Source organism: Argopecten irradians, chromosome 9 (assembly GCF_041381155.1).
Source record: "Argopecten irradians isolate NY chromosome 9, Ai_NY, whole genome shotgun sequence".
NCBI lineage: Eukaryota > Metazoa > Mollusca > Bivalvia > Pectinida > Pectinidae > Argopecten > Argopecten irradians.
This window is the reverse complement of record NC_091142.1, coordinates 21,578,049-21,599,280: the sequence shown is the minus strand read 5'-3', so window position 1 is coordinate 21,599,280 and position 21,232 is coordinate 21,578,049. Positions and strand designations below refer to the sequence as shown.

The window sequence follows — 21,232 nt, the reverse complement described above, 5'->3', positions numbered from 1 at the left end:
AGTAGTTTTATCACAGCTATCACACCCTGCTGTACTGTAGTAGTTTTATCACATCTATCACACCCTGCTGTACTGTAGTAGTTTTATCACAGCTATCACACCCTGCTGTACTGTAGTAGTTTTATCACAGCTATCACACCCTGCTGTACTGTAGTAGTTTTATCACAGCTATCACACCCTGCTGTACTGTAGTAGTTTTATCACAGCTATCACACCCTGCTGTACTGTAGTAGTTTTATCACAGCTATCACACCCTGCTGTACTGTAGTAGTTTTATCACAGCTATCACACCCTGCTGTACTGTAGTAGTTTTATCACAGCTATCACACCCTGCTGTACTGTATTAGTTTTATCACAGCTATCACACCCTGCTGTACTGTAGTAGTTTTATCACAGCTATCACACCTTGCTGTACTGTAGTAGTTTATCACAGCTATCACACCCTGCTGTATGTAGTAGTTTATCACAGCTATCACACCCTTGCTATCTGTAGTAGTTTTATCACAGCTATCACACCCTGCTGTACTTGTAATTAGTTTAGTTTTATCACAGCTATCACACCCTGCTGTACTGTAGTAGTTTTATCACAGCTATCACACCCTGCTGTACTGTAGTAGTTTATCACAGCTATCACACCCTGCTGTACTGTAGTAGTTTATCACAGCTATCACACCCTGCTGTACTGTAGTAGTTTTATCACAGCTATCACACCCTGCTGTACTGTAGTAGTTTATCACAGCTATCACACCTTGCTGTACTGTAGTAGTTTATCACAGCTATTTGCGATGTATCACAGCTATCACACCCTGCTGTACTGTAGTAGTTTTATCACAGCTATCACACCCTACTGTACTGTTGTATTTCTATCACAGCTACCACACCCTGCTGCACTGTAGTAGTTTATTACAGCTACCACACCCTGCTGTACTGTAGTAGTTTTATCACAGCTACCACACACTACTGTACTGTAGTTGTTTTATCACAGCTATCACATCCTGCTGTACTGTAGTAGTTTTATCACTGCTACCACACCTTGCTGTACTGTAGTAGTTTTATCACTGCTACCACACCTTGCTGTACTGTAATAGTTTGGCACATTTCCCAACTTTTACCCACAAGACATCTTCCGTTTCTTTTGCTACTGCCAATGATGATGCTCTGTCCTCATGGATCAGTCTAAGAAACTCCCCTTCTCCGTTTAGGAGTATAATACCTTGGTAAGCCCCTACGATGACGTTACCCATACTATCATACGCTACATCAAAAGGAGAAAATGGTGTATGTTTTGATTGTTGTTGTTTATATGTATGGGGAATATCACCTCTGTATACAAACAGTTCATTAAAGTTCTCATCAATGACACCAACATGTTTGCTATCGTCAGCTCCATCACATTGTACGTTATAATAGATCACAGCAACATTGTGAGTGACAGGACACTCGGTGATCTTACGTGGTGAACACACTAATGGTATACCAGTCCCTGAAGTCATTGTCGTAATCACTTCTTGACCTTGTGTGGTAAATTTAGAGATGTTGTTAAGCATCCCAACAATGACATGGCCATCAGCTGTAACACAGATACACCAGGGAAATCTTTGAGTGTTAAATCTGTGAGTTAGTTGTTCTGATACAAGCTCCAAGATATTGCGTTGATTGTCACAGACCCACACTCTTTGTGTTGTTGGGGAGACACTGATGTCATTGATACAAGTACTGTGTGTGACCTTCTGTGCTACTCTGCCCTTCCTGTCCAGGACAGTTAGTGTTTTACTAAGCAATTCACATGTCCAAGCCTGATTATCTGTGTTGGACATATCGAATAAATTTTGCATGGAGACTCCCACTGCCCTAACATCTTGGTCTCTGGTAGTAGTTTCTTCTTTGTATATGTGTCCTTCAAATTATCATGTGAATGTCGTTCACGTGAAGAGACTTTGCTGATGTCACCTGATGTCGATACTGTCTTACCATGGTGAGTGGACGTTGAAACTGCCGGACCCTGGTCAGACGGTGATTGACCAGACTTGATCACTTTCCCTACGGCTAGTTCTAGGTGACCTTGGGGAGTTTCGTTTGCAGTGAAGCTGGCAGTCCCAAGGACAGGTTTTATAGGGAGACGTCTAGGAGAATGGATCTCACAGGCTGTATCATAGACCTGTAAGTGAGAGCCTTCCCGAAGTGCTTTCTTGCAATCCTGCATTAGTTGTTTGAGCTGGTTATCATACATCAGCAGCTCCTGTCTGTATTTCTGTATGAGCCTGGTGTTGTCATCTCTCATCTTCTGATACACTGAGAGCGTCTCTGCTGTAAGCTTGTCTAGGTCTTGTTTTAACTTGTCTGTTTGTATCTTCAACTGATTTGAGAGTTTTTCGAATGCACTGTCATTTTCCTTTAGAAGTGTTTCGGTAGAGGCAATGTATGTCCCAATCTGTACCAGGTCGTTTTGTTCTGTTCTGGTGATAAAGTTCTGGATTTCCTGTTTTTTCCGGGGAGTGATGTCACCGAGTTCACACACAACGTGTCCTTTATGAACAAAGGAAAGAGATTTTGAACACATTAGTTCCTGACATTTTTCACAGTAAAAATCCAGTTGCTTCCCTTTGTGATGAACGCATGTACTCTGACCTTTCACACGTATTGGTAAATATGCCGCCGCCATGTTTTGTAAATTCCCTAGATCCTTCAGATCTTCGTTTGATCAGGTCTACGTATATAGTACTAGAATAACTTGATAGTGTTTACATTTACATCTACCAGACAAAAAAAGTCATAAATGTTAATTAGAGCATTAACTCAAATATAACCACATGGCAGCTAATGTGGTAGAAATACACCAAATTACTGACTTGATGAACACTTGTCGACAGCCACTTTAACGATGATTCCAATAAATCATAATGTTATACAATTAAGCCGTACACACCTCTGTCTCTCCGTGGACACCAATGTTAGCAGTCTTAGTTTCATAATGTTAGAATCTTAAGCCGTCAATCTATGTCTCTTTTCGGACTTTGCCATTCACGCCCATGGTACGTGTACGTGTACTTCCTTCTTTGTGACGCTCATAACTCCGTCGCTCCTAGGATGAAAGTATACAAAATGAATCAGGATCTCGCATATTCACAAATTTCGTCAGCTGAATGTTTTATAGGTATTGAAGGGAATAAAACAATACCTTCGTACTAATTCCAAAACAAATAGCTATGTTGACTACGAAGCTTAATGTCGATCTATACCTGTTTAGGTATTATGTTTATTTTACTTCCTGGATTTGTGAGGTAACTAACAAACATTAATTGTATAGCCCATTACTAGGTCACGTGATTCCAGGTCATCTGGTATTATTTGTCTGTGTCGGGTTTATGTACCTATACTGTCGATATGTATCTAACCATGTGTATACCTATACTGTAGATATGTATCTAACCATGTGTATTAGGTAATACGATACCATGTCTTTACCAGAGGTAAATACACATGTATTTTTGGTATGAAAACCGGCAATGTAGGTTAAGATTGAGATTTGAAAGAGTTTTATTTTATTTTTTTCTGTATTTGACGGTAATGTTTTTTCTCTATCATTATTTCGATCCGCTCATCGACCCCTATATAAAGCATGTGAATCCACAATCCAGAAACACTCATTACTGCTCAGTCTATACATGACCCCAGCAGTTGCCTACTGTGACATCTCTATGTATTGGGAAATAAGACATTTTTATATCATGGGTCAAAGGTATACCTGTATGTGTGAGTAAAATATCTGAACTACTGCTACATGTATAGTGCAATGGTAATCTCATACACAGTTTCTTACATAAATAGGAAATCATTCATTAGCCTAATTTTAGTATAGTTCTCTACTTATCACTTGATTTGTTTCACTGCTCCTTGAACGGTATATATGTATATAAAATGTCTTGTAATGCTTATAATCTTTAAAAAAATAACAAATTTATGTAATGCGTAGTAGTATTTCTCTAAACATTTTTCATTGAGTGCACGTAGTTTAAAGTACACTGATGAACTGATTTGATCGTCTTTGGACTGACGTTCATTTCATAACATGAACATACGATAGCATGCTAGTTTGATATTACTATGATTGTAATTTATCATTGTTTATATTGAACATACGATAGCATGCTAGTTTGATATTATTATGATTGTAATATATCATTCTTTATATTGAACATACGATAGTATGCTAGTTTGATATTATTATGATTGTAATGTTTATATTGAACATACGATAGCATCTAGTTTGATATTTATTATGATTGTAATTTATCATTGCTTATATTGAACATACGATAGCATGCTAGTTTGATATTATTATGATTGTAATTTATCATTTTTATTGAACAACATAATGCAGTTTATTGATTTTATTTTATTATTTTATATATACATATAAGAACATACGATAGTATGCTAGTTTGATATTATTATGATTGTAATTTATCATTGTTTATATTGAACATACGATAGCATGCTAGTTTGATATTATTATGATTGTAATTTATCATTGTTTATATTGAACATACGATAGCATGCTAGTTTGATATTATTATGATTATAATTTATCATTGTTTATATTGAACATACGATAACATGCTATTTGATATTATTATGATTGTAATTTATCATTGTTTATATTGAACATACGATAGCATGCTAGTTTGATATTATTATGATTGTAATTTATCATTGTTTATATTGAACATACGATAGCATGCTAGTTTGATATTATTATGATTGTAATTTATCATTGTTTATATTGAACATACGATAGCATGCTAGTTTGATATTATTATGATTGTAATTTATCATTGTTTATATTGAACATACGATAGCATGCTAGTTTGATATTATTATGATTGTAATTTATCATTTTTATATTGAACATTTGATTGTAATTATCATTGTTTATATTATCTTGCTAGTTTGATATTATTATGATTATTATCATTTTCATTTCATTATATTGTTGTAATTATCTTGTTTTATTGCTACGATAACATGCTAGTTTGATATTATTATGATTGTAATTTATCATTGTTTATATTGAACATACGATAGTATTCTAGTTTGATATTATTATGATTGTAATTTATCATTGTTTATATTGAACATACGATAGCATGCTAGTTTGTTTGATTATTCATTGATTTGATTGATATTGTATTTATCATTTATATTACTACGATATGCTAGTTGATATTATTATGATTGTAATATACATTCTTTATATTGAACATACGATATATCCTAGTTTGATATTATTATGATTGTAATATATCATTGTTTATATTGAACATACGATAGTATCCTAGTTTGATATTATTATGATTGTAATTTATCATTGTTTATATTGAACATACGATAGCATGCTAGTTTGATATTATTATGATTGTAATTATATTTTATCTATTGTTTATATTGAACATACGATAGATACATGCTAGTTTGATATTATTATGATTGTAATTTATCATTGTTTATATTGAACATACGATAGTATCCTAGTTTGATATTATTATGATTGTAATTTATCATTGTTTATATTGAACATACGATAGTATCCTAGTTTGATATTATTATGATTGTAATTTATCATTGTTTATATTGAACATACGATAGTATCCTAGTTTGATATTATTATGATTGTAATATATATATCATTGTTTTATATTGAACATACGATAGTATGCTAGTTTGATATTATTATGATTGTAATATATCATTCTTTATATTGAACAACGATAGCATGCTTAGTTTGATATTATTATGATTGTAATATATCATTCTTTATATTGAACATACGATAGTATGCTAGTTTGATATTATTATGATTGTAATTTATCATTGTTTATATTGAACATACGATAGCATGCTAGTTTGATATTATTATGATTGTAATATATCATTCTTTATATTGAACATACGATAGCATGCTAGTTTGATATTATTATGATTGTAATATATCATTCTTTATATTGAACATACGATAGCATGCTAGTTTGGTATTATTATGATTGTAATATATCATTGTTTATAATTCTTTATATTGAACATACGATAGTATCCTAGTTTGATATTATTATGATTGTAATATATCATTCTTTATATTGAACATACGATAGTATCCTAGTTTGATATTATTATGATTGTAATATATCATTCTTTATATTGAACATACGATAGCATGCTAGTTTGATATTATTATGATTGTAATATTATCATTCTTTATATTGAAACATACGATAGTATCCTAGTTTGATATTATTATGATTGTAATATATCATTCTTTATATTGAACATACGATAGTATCCTAGTTTGATATTATTATGATTGTAATTTATCATTGTTTATATTGAACATACGATAGCATGCTAGTTTGATATTATTATGATTGTAATTTATCATTGTTTATATTGAACATACGATAGCATGCTAGTTTGATATTATTATGATTGTAATATATCATTCTTTTTATATTGAACCTATTGACGATAGTAATATTCATCTTTATTTGATATTATTATGATTGTAATATATCATTCTTTATATTGAACATACGATAGCATCCTAGTTTGATATTATTATGATTGTAATTTATCATTGTTTATATTGAACTACGATACGATAGCATGCTAGTTTGATATTATTATGATTGTAATTTATCATTGTTTATATTGAACATACGATAGCATGCTAGTTTGATATTATTATGATTGTAATATATCATTCTTTATATTGAACATACGATAGTATCCTAGTTTGATATTATTATGATTGTAATATATCATTCTTTATATTGAACATACGATAGTATCCTAGTTTGATATTATTATGATTGTAATATATCATTCTTTATATTGAACATACGATAGCATGATAGTTTGATATCATTATTATTTGATTGTAATATATCATTCTTTATATTGAACATACGATAGCATGCTAGTTTGATATTATTATGATTGTAATATATCATTCTTTATATTGAACATACGATAGCATGCTAGTTTGATATTATTATGATTGTAATATATCATTCTTTATATTGAACATACGATAGCATGCTAGTTTGATATTATTATGATTGTAATTTATCATTCTTTATATTGAACATACGATAGTATCCTAGTTTGATATTATTATGATTGTAATATATCATTCTTTATATTGAACATACGATAGTATCCTAGTTTGATATTATTATGATTGTAATATATCATTCTTTATATTGAACATACGATAGCATGCTAGTTTGATATTATTATGATTGTAATATATCATTCTTTATATTGAACATACGATAGTATCCTAGTTTGATATTATTATGATTGTAATAATATATCATTCTTTATATTTACATACAGTACATCATAAATGCACCAAAGGCAGGAGTTATAGAGAAAGTGAACTTCAAGGAAGGTGAGACAGCAGCGAAGGGTGCCGTCTTAGTCCAAGTGGAGCCCAGCAATAAGGAAGGAGCGGAATAAAGAACTGAATTCTATTAATTCTCAAGCATAAGGACACGACCGAGTCAGGGTGTTCTTATCTAGAGATTTCAATGTGAAAGGATGAATCTACTACAGACTTGATGTTGAACCTCTGAGCTGTATCACAGATTTACAAACTTATCTGTTATGCCAGTTGTTATACAACAGTTGTGGTGTTTGTCAGCATCAGATACATTCCTGTAACGACAGGTTGTAATAGTGTACAGCTCGGTCAATGTTACGTGATGTTAAATTATAACTGTATTGATACAGGTATAAGTGACAGATTGGCATTAACTAAAAAGAAATTTATTTATTATTTGGCCTCAAATTATACTTTCAAATTACGAAAACTGACATGGAAACTGTATTAGCGTTTATTATATTTGGGCAATTATTGATATATAAATAAATGTATAGGTAGGTATGCTGTCGTCTGATGTCACTATTTAGAGAATCATGTTTGTTCTTCTCATTTGGTAGATGATTTCGTCAATATATTTCTGTATAAACGTTATAGCTTTAAAATGAACCATTCAGTAGTTGCGAGATTCATTTTGGTAATTGATATCTTCAAAGAATTGTGTATTACTATATCGTTAGTAATGACCAAGTATATGTCAATGATAGAAAGCATTTTGCCAATCTGTTTTGCATTATCTGAGTATCGAAAAGTTATAGACGAGAATTGTGTATATATTTATGAGCTGACGAATAGAATGTGTATGATATTGTAAAGATATTTGTGTAAAAGTGCGGTGAAGAAAGAACAACGTTGTAAAAATGTATAACCATGATACTCAATTTATGTCTGAAATATTCGTTAATGAGTGATAACAGTATATTCAATTAAACCAAACGAAATGGAATTTTATTTGTATGATGTTATATATTCTTAATAAACCCTGTATACATGCAATTTCGTCAATAGTTTCTGATAAAAGACGCTGTTTACAATTCTGCTTTTGCATATTACATTTATCTGTCCTTGCAGTTACGCATTAATTGTTACGTCATGTTTTTGTAGGCGTGACATCAGAATTTAAGGGAAAACAACGTAATTTTCATTCATAAAATGATGACGTCAAAATCAATACCTACCCAGGGCAGTTAACTCTGTTACATATAAAGACAGAATTTTGGAGGAGATCGCAATAACGAAGAAGATGTTAGTATCTGACTATGAAATACTGTATATGTCAAAATATTAAAAGTAAAATGAGATGAAAGTGATAAAATGTCAAGGAAGGTATTTGTTATGAGATAACATGTGATTTTCAGTTGAATTTCCGGTCAGTTGTAACTAAAACTCGAACACTTTCGTTTTTTAACTGAAAGTATTTTGTTGATCCTGACTACGTTTCAACTCTCGACATCAGACATAGACATAATGACAGATAGATGCAAATGTGGTTTAGGGCCAGAAAACATTTCTATATGAAAAGGTGGAATTCGCCGACACAGTTTGATATCGGGCCAGGTCATTTCTTATTTAGACTGCTTACAAAATATTACCTCCGAGGAGCGCCACTTACCTTTTCAACAAATGAATAATTTATCTACTTAAAGCCATCCATTTTATCACGCATGCATGCTCTATTTTGTCAACATAGTAGTTTCTTTTCCGCATCTTTAAATTTCCCTCGCCATCGTCGCCATTTTATCATAGTATGCAAATAGCCTCTAATCTCGATTGATTGCTAAATTTATTTTTTATTTTTATTTGGGTAAATAAATTATTCATTTGTTTAAAAAAACGAAAAAAGCGATTCTCGGTGGTCAGTCTGAATTGGAGATTACCTGGCCCGATACCAAACGGTGCCGGCGAATTCCACCTTTTCATGTTGTAGTGCGCACTGGCCGTACATCAGATTTCTATCTGTCATAATGTCTCAGTCTAGTGTCAAGAACAGAGTATATCGGGCTAGTTATCAAAACCACGTCACTGAGCAATATTTTGATATTTGACCTCAATTAATGTGGTACTAAAGCAGCATATTGAGTATATTCGGCAAATAGGGTGGGGAGTTAAATTTGTCGTATTAGCTTATGTAAACATGAATTTACTTTGTTATTGTCGTACATACAGTACGTTAGTAATCTACCAATGGTGGGAGTTGTAGAGAAAATGTTCTTCAAGAAAGATGAGAGAGCAGTGCAGGATGTCGTCCCAGTGAATTCGATATTTCAAAGTGTTTAAGAGTTTCAGATACTCCCAATATAATTAAGCATTATTCTCAATACCTTTTGGGGTTATGAAGTCATAGACAAAAAACGGAAGAACATTCTTCATAGACGCAAATAACCCCAAAAGATATTGAGAATAATGCTTATAATTTAATTCAGATAACTCAATCAGGTACAAAGCATACATTTCCGTAATTTTACTTACTTTCACAATAAAACATATGTAACATATGAAATTAAATTATTTATAAATGACAATTGTACCATTTTATCTATTTTTATGATGGCAGACAGGATTTGACCCTTTCTGTACCCGAATACCTTGGAGCCTCAGGCTCTAAAGCCAGCACAGGTGACCCTGTTTCCCCGGTGCCGGGGTCATGGAAAAGGTGAAGGTTATCACCTAATCATTGGTGATTTGGACTACAAACATGATCATAATTTATCAACCCAATCATCATCACTGATAACATCAGATTATGTTTTCTAGGTGAAACATAAAAAAAAGTAAATATCTTTTATCTGTATAATTGAAAATAATTTTTTACTGGTATGACTTTTATGATATAAAATAAAAGATGTGATCAATATGATTTTAAAATAAAAGTTTACATCTAGGTTTTACAAATAATATATTACGATTAAAATTGTTCAGTGTTCCATGTTTTATTACTCGAAGCTTTATGGCTCCTAAGAATACACGTACAATATGATATATCCGATAAAAATCAAAGTTTACAAGTAAAATGTACATCATTATAAATCAAAGTTTACAGGTATAATGTACATGATTAAAAATCAAAGTTTACAGGTATAATGTACATGATCAAAAATCAAAGTTTACAGGTATAATGTACATGATTTATATGATTAAAAATAAAAGGTAAGTGGTGATTTAGACTATCAATCAGAACTAATAGTACATCAACCATATCGTATGAAAGGCACTAGTTGTGCACGGAAGAGGTGGTCAATATGTAAGCGAGTAATGATAATAATACAAATGATTAAAAACAAAAACAGGCCATAATGTGCACGTATTATTCAAATAAAACTATACCAATGCGATTGATCTGAATAAAATTATCGGGCTTTCAAAACTTTGTTTTTTATAAGTATATAGTGATTAAAAACTAAATTTTACATATCCGAAAGATATGGTTACAAAGTCTACAAGTATAATTTGTATGATTATTGATTAAAATTTAAAAGTTAATAAGTTTGATATATATTATTAAAACAGAGTTCACGGCAATGATTTTTATAGTTTGAAATAAAGAAATGTATGTATGATGTTTATAAGTTCTCAATTATGATTTTTAATTAAGATAAGTAATAGAAATTTACAAGTATGATTTATATGAGTATTGATTAAAAAATAAATGTATAATCTGCGTTATTTAAAAATGATTAAAATTTTCTCAACTATCGTATGCATTAGAATCAGTTATGATTAAAACAAACTTTCGGTGATTCTCTTTATATCAGTCAATTACGTATATCACACCCGGCTGTTATATTTTTAATACAACATCAAACCCTTTCGTACTGCAGTAGTTGTATAACACCTCTCACACCCTGTTGTACTGTAGTAGTTCTATCACAACTTCTCTCACAGCTATCACACTCTGTTGTACTGTAGTAGTTTTATCATACAATGTAGCTATCACACCCGGCTGCAATATTGTAATACAGCATTAAGTCCTTTTGTACTGCAGTAGTTGTATAACACCTCTCACACCCTGCTGTGCTGTTGTTGTTCTATCACAACTTCTCTCACTGCTATCACACTCTGTTGATATCACAGCTATCACACACTGCTGTACTGTAGTAATCTTATCATAGCTATCATACCCTGTTCCAATGTAGTAGTTTTATGACAGCTATCACATCCTGCTGTACTGTATAAGATTGAACACTGCTATTACATCCATTATGGAAGAGTTCGAAGCCTTTTGCTAAATGATTTATTTTCTAATCTCTTTTTTTGTTAAATTATTTAGTTTCAAATTATCAACATGTATCTCAGAATATGAACAGTCATACATACCATCTAATCCTCAAATATATCCTAGATAAGTCTCCATATTTTAGGGTTGATGTAATTATCACTCGTTGTTTACTTTCTGCACAGTTGCATCTCTTATTTACTACGATGATTTTTGATAATGGTTGATAAATTACGTATATTGCTCAGATAGGGAAGGAACAGTAATTGACTTTTAAACTGAGTGGTTCTCTGGTGTATTTCTGTCCTTTTTCAAAAATATCAATTTTCACTTATACAAATATAACATTTTATCTATTTGTGGTGATATCCACCCGAATCCCGGTCTGCAATACCATACTCAGTTAAAAAAAACTTATCTTTATGCCACATTAACATTTGCTCTTTACGTAATAAACTTGACACTCTGGAAGCAGAATTCTCAGATTATGATATACTCTGCTTATCTGAAACACATTTGCATGATTCTGTACCTAATTGTTATATTTCCTTGGAAAAAAAAGACAATACATTTAGGAAAGATCGCGAAAATAATGGAGGTGGCGTGCTTATTTATGCTAAAATAATCTTAATATTTAACGCAGACCGGACATTGAGTCAAACAATCTTGAACTTATTTGGACTGAAATATCTGCTAATAACAAGTCTATTCTTATTGGATATATCTATATGCCCCCTAACTCATTAGTGATTTTTTGGGATATTCTTGAAAGAGACGTTATACTAGTGGGCGATATAATTGATAGAATTCTATCAAAATATGAATTAGAAAATACCGTTTCGGAACCCACTAGAAAAACTTCCTTGTCTTTTCAAAATTGATACATGTTATCATGAAATATAATACTAATCTTGTCTCTAATACCTTAGTGCATAGTCCGTCCTGTAGTGATCACTGTCCATTAACTAGGGAGCTAAATTTTAAATCCCCGAAGAAGCATGTTTAAAAAAACCCACTCTTTTATACTTTAATAATACTGTCTATGATGGGTCTAACAACTTTCTTAATTCTATCGAATGAAATGAACGCTTACAAGGTAATATTTATTAACATTAATGCTATTCTCACTGATACAATTTTTTCAGCTATTGACCAATATGTTCCCCAAAAAACTGTAACTATTAGGCCCAATGATGAAATTTGGATGACGAATAACATGAGAGTAAAATACGACAGACAAATCGTCAGCATTCTAAAGCTAAATCAACCAATACCCCTGCCTCTTGGAACAAGTTTAGAACCATTCGAAACCAAGTAATTTCTTCTATCCGAGAGGCAAAAGAAAAGTACCTTTCTAAACTCCAATAATCCTTAGTTAATAAGTCTATCCCACCTGGTATATGGTGGCGTATCGCCAAATCAGTTATGAATCTAAAATCAAAAAATGAAACCGATGCTCCATTGGTCATAAATGGGGAGTTAAAATCACATCCTATTGATAAAGCCGAATCTTTTAACGAATTAACTTATATCTGTCTCCAATAAGAATGCTGATGATTTGCCCCCTAACTGTCCCCAACCTCAACATCTCTACTCTACTATTAATATCACTGAACAAAACATTAAAGATCAGTTACATCTTCCCAACGCTAATAAACCAGCTGGCCCAGATACTATTCCTTCCAAATTTGTTAAAAATGTGTCTAATTCGCTAATTAAACCACTGCATCATACTAAACAAGTCTATTTCTACCGGTACTCTTCCAAATGTACGGAAACATTCCAATGTCACTCCAATTTATGGAGGCAAAGGTCTACGATATGATCCATCAAATTTTCGACAAATCTCTGTAACCACTATATTTAGTAAAATACTAGAAGAAAAAAATTCAAATACATGTTTAATTTTCTTTCAGAGAATAATATAATTTCCAAAAATCAATCTGGGTTTTTACCAAAAGATTCAACTACTTTTCAATTATTGAATATATATGATACAATTGTTAAACATATGGGTAAGGGTAAAGAAGTAAGAATGGTTTTCTGTGATAATAGTTAAAGCATTTGACCGCGTTTGGCATGATAGTCTTATATATAAATTAAAAAAATATATGATATTAGCGGAAACATGATAAGTGGTTTTCATCGTACTTATGTAATAAGATGCAGAGAGTGGTCGTTGATGGATTTAGATCTTCTTGGAAACCATTCAGGCAGGTTTACCACAAGGTTCTGTGTTAGGTCCCTATATCTTTTTTTTATACATAAACGATATTAGTGAAAATTTAAATTATCACACCTCGCTGTACTGTATTAGTTCTATCACAGTTATCAAACCCTGATGCACTGTAGTAGTTCTATCACATTTATCACACCCTGCTGCACTGTAGTAGTTCTATTACAAGTTTTATCACAGAAATCATACACTGCTATACTGCAGTAGTTTGACACATTTTCCCACCTGTGCCCATAACACATTTTCCCGTCCAAAAGCCAATGACCCTGCTATCCCCTTGTGTATCAGTCTATGAAATTCCCCTCCTCCCTTGATGAGTAGAATACCTTCGTCAGCCCCTATGATGAGATTTCCCATACTATCATATGCTACGTCATAAGGATAAAATGGTGTATGTTTTGATTGCTGTTGTTGTTTGAATGTAGGAGGAATATCGCCTCTGTATACAAACAGTTCATGAAAGTTCTCATCAATGACAACAACATGTCTATTTCCACCACCCCTATCACTTCGTTTGTTATAATCAATCACTGCAACATTGTGAGTGACAGGACACTCGGTGATCTGTTGTGGTGTGCACACTAATGGTTTACCAGTCCCTGAAGTCATTGTCGTAATCACCACTTGACCTTGTACGGTAAATTTAGAGATGTGGTTATCCATCCCCACAATGACATGACCATCAGCTGTAACACACATACACCAGGGAAACTCTTCAGTTTTAAATATTTGTGTAAGTTGTCCTGATACCAGCTCGATGATATTGCAGTCAACATCACAGGTCCACAATCTTTGTGTTGTTGGGGAGAGACTGATGTCAGTGATGCCACTACTGTGTGTGACCTTCCATGCTACTGTGCCCTTCCTGTCCAGGAGAGTTAGTGTTTTACTGTAGTCACATGTCCAAGCCAAATTTTCAGTAGTAAGACATATAGAATTAATTCTACATGGAGACCTCCAGAGCTCTAACACTTTTGTGTCTGGCAGTGGTCTCCTTTTTGTATCTGTGTCTTTCTCATTATCGGGTGAATGTTGTTCACGTGAAGAGACTTTGCTGATGTCACCTGATGTCGATACTGTCTTACCATGGTGAGTGGACGTTGAAACTGCCGGACCCTGGTCAAGAGGTGATTGACCAGAGGTGATCATTTTCCCTAAGGCTTGTTCTAGATGACCCTGAGGAGTTGTGTTTGGAGTGAAGCTAGCTGTCCCAAGGACAGGTTTTATAGGGAGACGTCTAGGAGAATGGATCTCACAGGCTGTATCATATAGCTGTAAGTGAGAGCCTTCCTGAAGTGCTTTCTTGCAATCCTGCATAAGTTGTTTGAGCTGGTTATCATACATCACAAGGTCCCGCTTGTAATTCTTTATGAGCTTGGTGTTGTCATCTCTCATCTTCTGATACAGAGACAGCGTCTCTGCTGTAAGCATGTCTAGGTCTTGTTTTAACTTGTCATATTGCATCTTCAATTGATTTGAGAGTTTCTCGAATGTTCTGTCATTTTCCTTCAGAAGTGTTTCGGTAGAGGCAATGTATGTCCCAATCTGTACCAGGTCGTTTTGTTCGGTTCTGGTGATAAAGTTCTGGATTTCCTGTTTTTTCTGGGGAGTGATATCACCGAGTTCACACACAACGTGCCCTTTATGAACAGACGAAAGACATTTTGAACACATTAGTTCCTGACATTTTTCACAGTAAAAATCCAGTTGCTTTCCTTTGTGATGAGCGCATGTTCTCTGACCTTTCAGACGTATATTTATAATTGCCGCCGCCATGTTGGTTTATAAATTCCTAAGATCCTATCAAGTATATTTGTGTTAGTTAGCGCATATAACCAGACGGCTGAAGTACACTTAATTACTAACCTGGTTCACATGTCGACAACCACTCTTACGGTGATTCTAACGTTATCAGACGCAGCATCTTAATGCTACATTGTTACGCTGACCATATCCTTATCTCTTCTCCTGGACTTTGTCTTTCTTTCCAATACTAATTGTACGTCCTTCTTTGTAACGCTCATAAATCCATCGCTCCTATAATGAAAATTATTCATAATAAATCAGGATCTCGTATGTATGCATTAAAGGGAATAAAACAATACTTTTGTATAAATTCCAAAATATATATAGCTAGCTACGGTGAGTACGTACCTGGGAATGTCGAGGTATACCTGTTTCTGTGTTATGCTTATTTTACTTCCTGGATTTGTGTGGTAACTAATAAACATAACATTGCCCATCACTAGGTGATACCTTATCTTTACTGTTAGGTAAATACATATGTGTTTAGGAAATTACAACTGGTAACGCAAGTTAAACGTGTTCAATTGAGAATTTATATTTGTATTTGGAAAATCGTTTTTTAGGCATTCCACTTTTATGGAGAGTCATTTATATTTATCTACCATCATTTCGACGCGCTCACCGACCCCTACATAACACACGTGCGCTCAATTTGTACAGTTCCTTACTTGTAACGCCTTCTTAGTAAAAACGATCATTAAGTATTAGGAACACCTCAGACATCTTCCTTACACACACCACTAAGAACATATGTGTAAACAAACCTGTAAATGGATAATGTTCATAAAGTATGGTAAAATGTTATGTGAATAGTGAAATATTTCAGGATCTAAGTTTTACTTCTGAATCAATGAAACGTTTGCGCGCTTACACATACTGATACTGTACTTGTACTCCCGGTAGATGGCCTATATATTGTGTGATATGAAACATCTGTACTGTATATTGATACACCTGTGTAACTATAGATATATCGATCTGTGTATTGGGTAATAAGACAATTTTATATCAGGGGTTAAAGATATACCTGCATGTGTAGGTAAAATGTCTGAACTACCACTACAGTAGGTATCGCAATGGTAATATCATACACACTATCTTATAGATATAGGACTCCCTTCATTAACCTAACTCTACTATTGTTCTCTGCTTATCACTTTAGAAGATCTTTTTCACACAATTTGTTATACACGACATATTTGCATAAAATGTCTTGTTATGTTTTTAATTTTCACATAAATATCCAATGTATAGTATATAGTATTTTTCTAGACATTTCTCATTGAACGCGCGTATCTTAAGCTTTTCTGATATACTAATTTAACTACTAAATTTCGTTTTGTGACTCAGGTATTGTATTCTATAACATTAACATACAGTAGCATGCTAATTTGTTTTATTATTACTACCGTAATATATTATTGTTAATATTTGCATCAAAGTCGGGAGTTGTAGAGATTGAATTTACCATTTCTCAATATTTCGCGGATCAAATCTTCGCTATAATAGGAATGACCCGCAAAATCACGAAAATTTCATCCCTGCAAAAATAAGCGGCTATACGGAATTCTGGTTGCAATTGAACATGTGGATTCACTAGTACGAGTAGATTATGTGGTATTTAGATAAGTGTGAATATTGAATTATTTCAAGTCATCTCACGTAAATTATTAACTATTTGTTAAAAAACTAAATTAACGTTTATCGATGTATGTGTAAAATAAAACAGGGTCTGCTATGTCCCAAATAGGTATTATGAAAGGTACATTTCTGATATAAACTTGATATTAAAGTGATTTTCACCTGTGTTTGAAGTCAAGATAAATCCCGAAGCTGGAGGGTACTATCATTAAATGCTTTAGTCAGAGTCCATGAAAAGGTGTGTTTACAATCGTGATATCACGCTGACAGGAGCATATAGAATTTTCAATTACATTAATTTTGTAGTGGGATTATCTCTCTTACATCGTGTGGATTATTTCCATTAACTAAAAATTTATCTATTTATTGTTTAGCTTCAAAATATACTTTCAAATTACGAAAACTGACATGGAAACTGAAACTGAGCATTTAACACGTTTGGGCAATTATTGATATACAAATAGATATATAGCTATGCTGTCGTCTTATGTTACTATATAGAGGAGGAAAATGTTTGTTCTTCTCATTTGGTAGATGATTAAGTCAATATAGTTTTTGTAAAAACTAGTTGGGTTATTCGTTTTGGTAATTGATATCTTCAAAGAACTGTGAAATACTGTATCGACAGAAATGACCAAGTATATGTCAATGATAAAAAGCATATGGCCAATCGGTTTTCCATTGTCTGAGTATCGGAGAGCTATAGACAAAAAGTATGTATATATTTTCTTAATCTTATTTATGAGCTGACGAATAGAATGTGTATGCTATAGTAAATATATTTGTGTTTAAGTGAAGTGAAGAAAGAACAACGTTGTAAAAATGTATAACCATGATACTCAATTTATGTCTGAAATATTCGTTAATGAGTGATAAAAGTATATTCAATAAAACAAATTGAATAGAATTTTATTTGTATGATGTTATATTAACAAACCCTGTATACATACGATTTCATCAACAGTTCTTATCAATGACGATGTTTACAATTCTACTTTTGTATATTACAGTTATCTGTCCTTGAAAATACGCGTTAATTGTTACGTCATGTTTTTATGAGCGTCACATCAGAATTTAAGGAAAACTTTAAGGATTCATAAAATGATGACGTCAAAATCAATACCTACCCAGGGCAGTTAACTCTGTTACATATAAAGACAGAATTCTGGAGGAGATCGCAATTAGGAAGAAGATATAATAATATGTTGGCTCCGTTAGTATCTGACTGACGAAACAGATAATATGTCAAGGAAGGTATTTGCTATGGGATAAGATGTGATTTTCAGTTGTATGTCCGGTCAGTGGCAACTAAAACTCGAAATCTTTCGTTATTTAATTGAAAGTATTTTATTGATCCTGACTACGCTTTCAACTATCGACATCAGACATAGGTATTATGACAGATAGATGCATGTGTGGTTTAGGGCCAGAACGCAATTCTATATGAAAAGGTGGAATTCGCCGACAATGTTTGGAATCAGGCCAGGTCATTTCCTATTTAGACTGCTTACAAAATATTTCAACCGAGAAGCGCCATTTACCTTTTCAACAAATGAATAATTTATCTACTTAAAGCCATCCATTTTATCACGCATGCATGTTCTATTTTTTCAATACAGTAGTTTCTTTTCCGCAGCTTTAAATTTAATCCTCGCCTTTTTCTCATAGTATGAAAATCGCCTTTTATCTTGATGGATTGTTATATTTGGGTAGATATATTATTCATTTGTTAAAAAAAAAGAAAACAGCAATTCTCGGTGGTCAGTCTGAATAGGAGAATGACCTGGCCCGATACCAAACGCTGCCGGCGAATTCCATCTTTTCATGTAGTAGTGCGTTTTGGTCCTAAACCAGACTTCTATCTGTCATAATGTATAAGTCTAATGTCAAGGCCAGATTATATCGGGCTAGTTATCAAAACCATGTCACTGAGCAATATTTTGATATTTGACCTCAATTGAAACAAACATGTACATGTTTGTGTGTGTATATGGTCTCTCCTCATTACTATGATGCACTAAACCAACATACTGTGTATATTCGGCAAAAAAGGTGGGACCTAAATCCGTCGAATTAGCTTGTGTAACCATGAATATACTTTGTGATTGTTTTTATTTACATACAGTGCGATAGTAATCTACCAATGGCGGGAGTTGTAGAGAAAATGTTCTTCAAGGAAGACGAAAGAGCGGTGATGGGTGTCGTCGTAGTGAATTCAATATTTCAAAAGAGGAGGGAAAGAAAGGAAAAACAATGGAATTATCCCTCTTTTCATTATATTATATGATACAGATCATTCGTTGATGATGTCAAGATCCTTGGGATCTCTTATATCTATGTTGTCATGTGTATGGCGTTATTTCCACTTTCTCTTCATTAGGCAACATTCCTTTAATCTGTCAACATGCTTTCACAACAAAATTAAACTTTTATGCTTTCAGCCATGTCAGGTTTTGACCGTTAAATACAGTGAATTTCCTGAAAAGTTTTCAGCTGCAAATATTAGAAATATGTTTGATCAAGAGCGGTGGCTTGTGTCCCTTGGAATTTAGATAATCACAACAATTGTTTTTATTAGACCATTTACAACATAAAGGTAGAAAAGTCTTGTCATATTTGTTATTTATTAGAGCATTGCCTACATAAAGGCAGAGGATTCTAAATGCTAAAATATTTCACGATTTATTAGACTTATATGGTTACACTTACCTGTGCTAAAACATTTTTACGATTTAGAGTCATATGGTTACACTTTACTTGTGCTAAAACATCTTTCACGGTTTAGAGTCATATGGTTACACTTTACTTGTGCTAAAACATCTTTCACGGTTTAGAGTCATATGGTTACTCTTTACCTGTGCTAAAACATCTTTCACGGTTTAGAGTAATATGGTTACACTTTACCTGTGCTGAAACATTCTTCACGATTTAGAGTCATATGGTTACATTTTACCTGTGCTTAAACATTTTTCACGATTTAGAGTCATATGGTTACATTTTACCTGTGCAAAAACATTTTCGCGATTTCTTATCACTCGTGAAATACGAGAAATTTAATCCCACACAAAAGACGTCTGTTTACAGTATTATAAATCCAGTGGAACCTCACTAATTCACATTCACACATTGAGAAGATTTATTTGTTCCTTCCAGCAGACTAAAATATCAACAATTTTGATTAAAACCACAAAAATCAAATTTTACCGGGTTTACAAAAGGTTCACGATTTGGTAGTGAGAGTATTTTTCTCTCTTGAATTAATTATTTTTATTTTTTATCATAATTACAGTAAACCTCAAACATAATGATCTTTGTTAAAAAAAAGCATGTGTAATAAAATAGAAGCTACTTTCGACAGAAGCATTATATGATATTAATGATATGATCATTTGTATAACGAATTTGATATACCTAACGTCTTTTGTATCACAACAAACTCGTTTTGCATCTTTTCACCTCATTCTTGTAACAGTTAAACTCTGATATGTCAAATTGAAAATCAATTTTAATTTGAAATTTTGTACAGTATTTCAATTCTTGGAAACGAAATAACATACTGTATTACCAAAATATTAGACCATTTCAATTTTCTCAACAAAATATTTGTATAAAATGAATTACAAAGTTGTAATTCGAAATAAATGGCATACCCTTCTGCCATATTTTAGAGACAGTGTGTTTAAGAGTTTCAGATACTCACAATGTAATTATAAATGACAATTGTACCATTTTATCTGTTATCATGATGATAGACTGGACTTGACCCTTCCTGTACCCGAATACCTTGGAGCCTCAGGCTCTAAAGCCAGCACAGGTGACCCTGTTGCCCCGATGACGGGGTCATGGAGAAGGTGAAGGTCATCACCTAATCATTGGTGATTTGGACTACTAATCATGA

The 21,232-nt window shown here is 32.9% G+C and overlaps 1 protein-coding gene and 1 pseudogene across 1 annotated transcript; both read right to left on the bottom strand.

The window, feature by feature from the left end:
- Window positions 1-200: 200 nt before the first annotated feature.
- On the bottom strand, window positions 201-3,283 carry LOC138331760 (uncharacterized; annotated as a pseudogene).
- Window positions 3,284-13,676: 10,393 nt separating this feature from the next.
- LOC138330888 (uncharacterized) lies at window positions 13,677-16,029 on the bottom strand. The gene has a single exon (XM_069278377.1). The coding sequence runs from the start codon at window positions 15,661-15,663 to the stop codon at window positions 14,071-14,073; it is 1,593 nt and encodes a 530-aa protein (XP_069134478.1). The 5' UTR covers window positions 15,664-16,029; the 3' UTR covers window positions 13,677-14,070.
- Window positions 16,030-21,232: the final 5,203 nt, after the last annotated feature.

Bases quoted from the DNA above. Each gene is read 5' to 3' on its own strand.
- LOC138330888 (XM_069278377.1), bottom strand. From the start codon at position 15,663: ATGGCGGCGGCAATTATAAATATACGTCTGAAAGGTCAGAGAACATGC.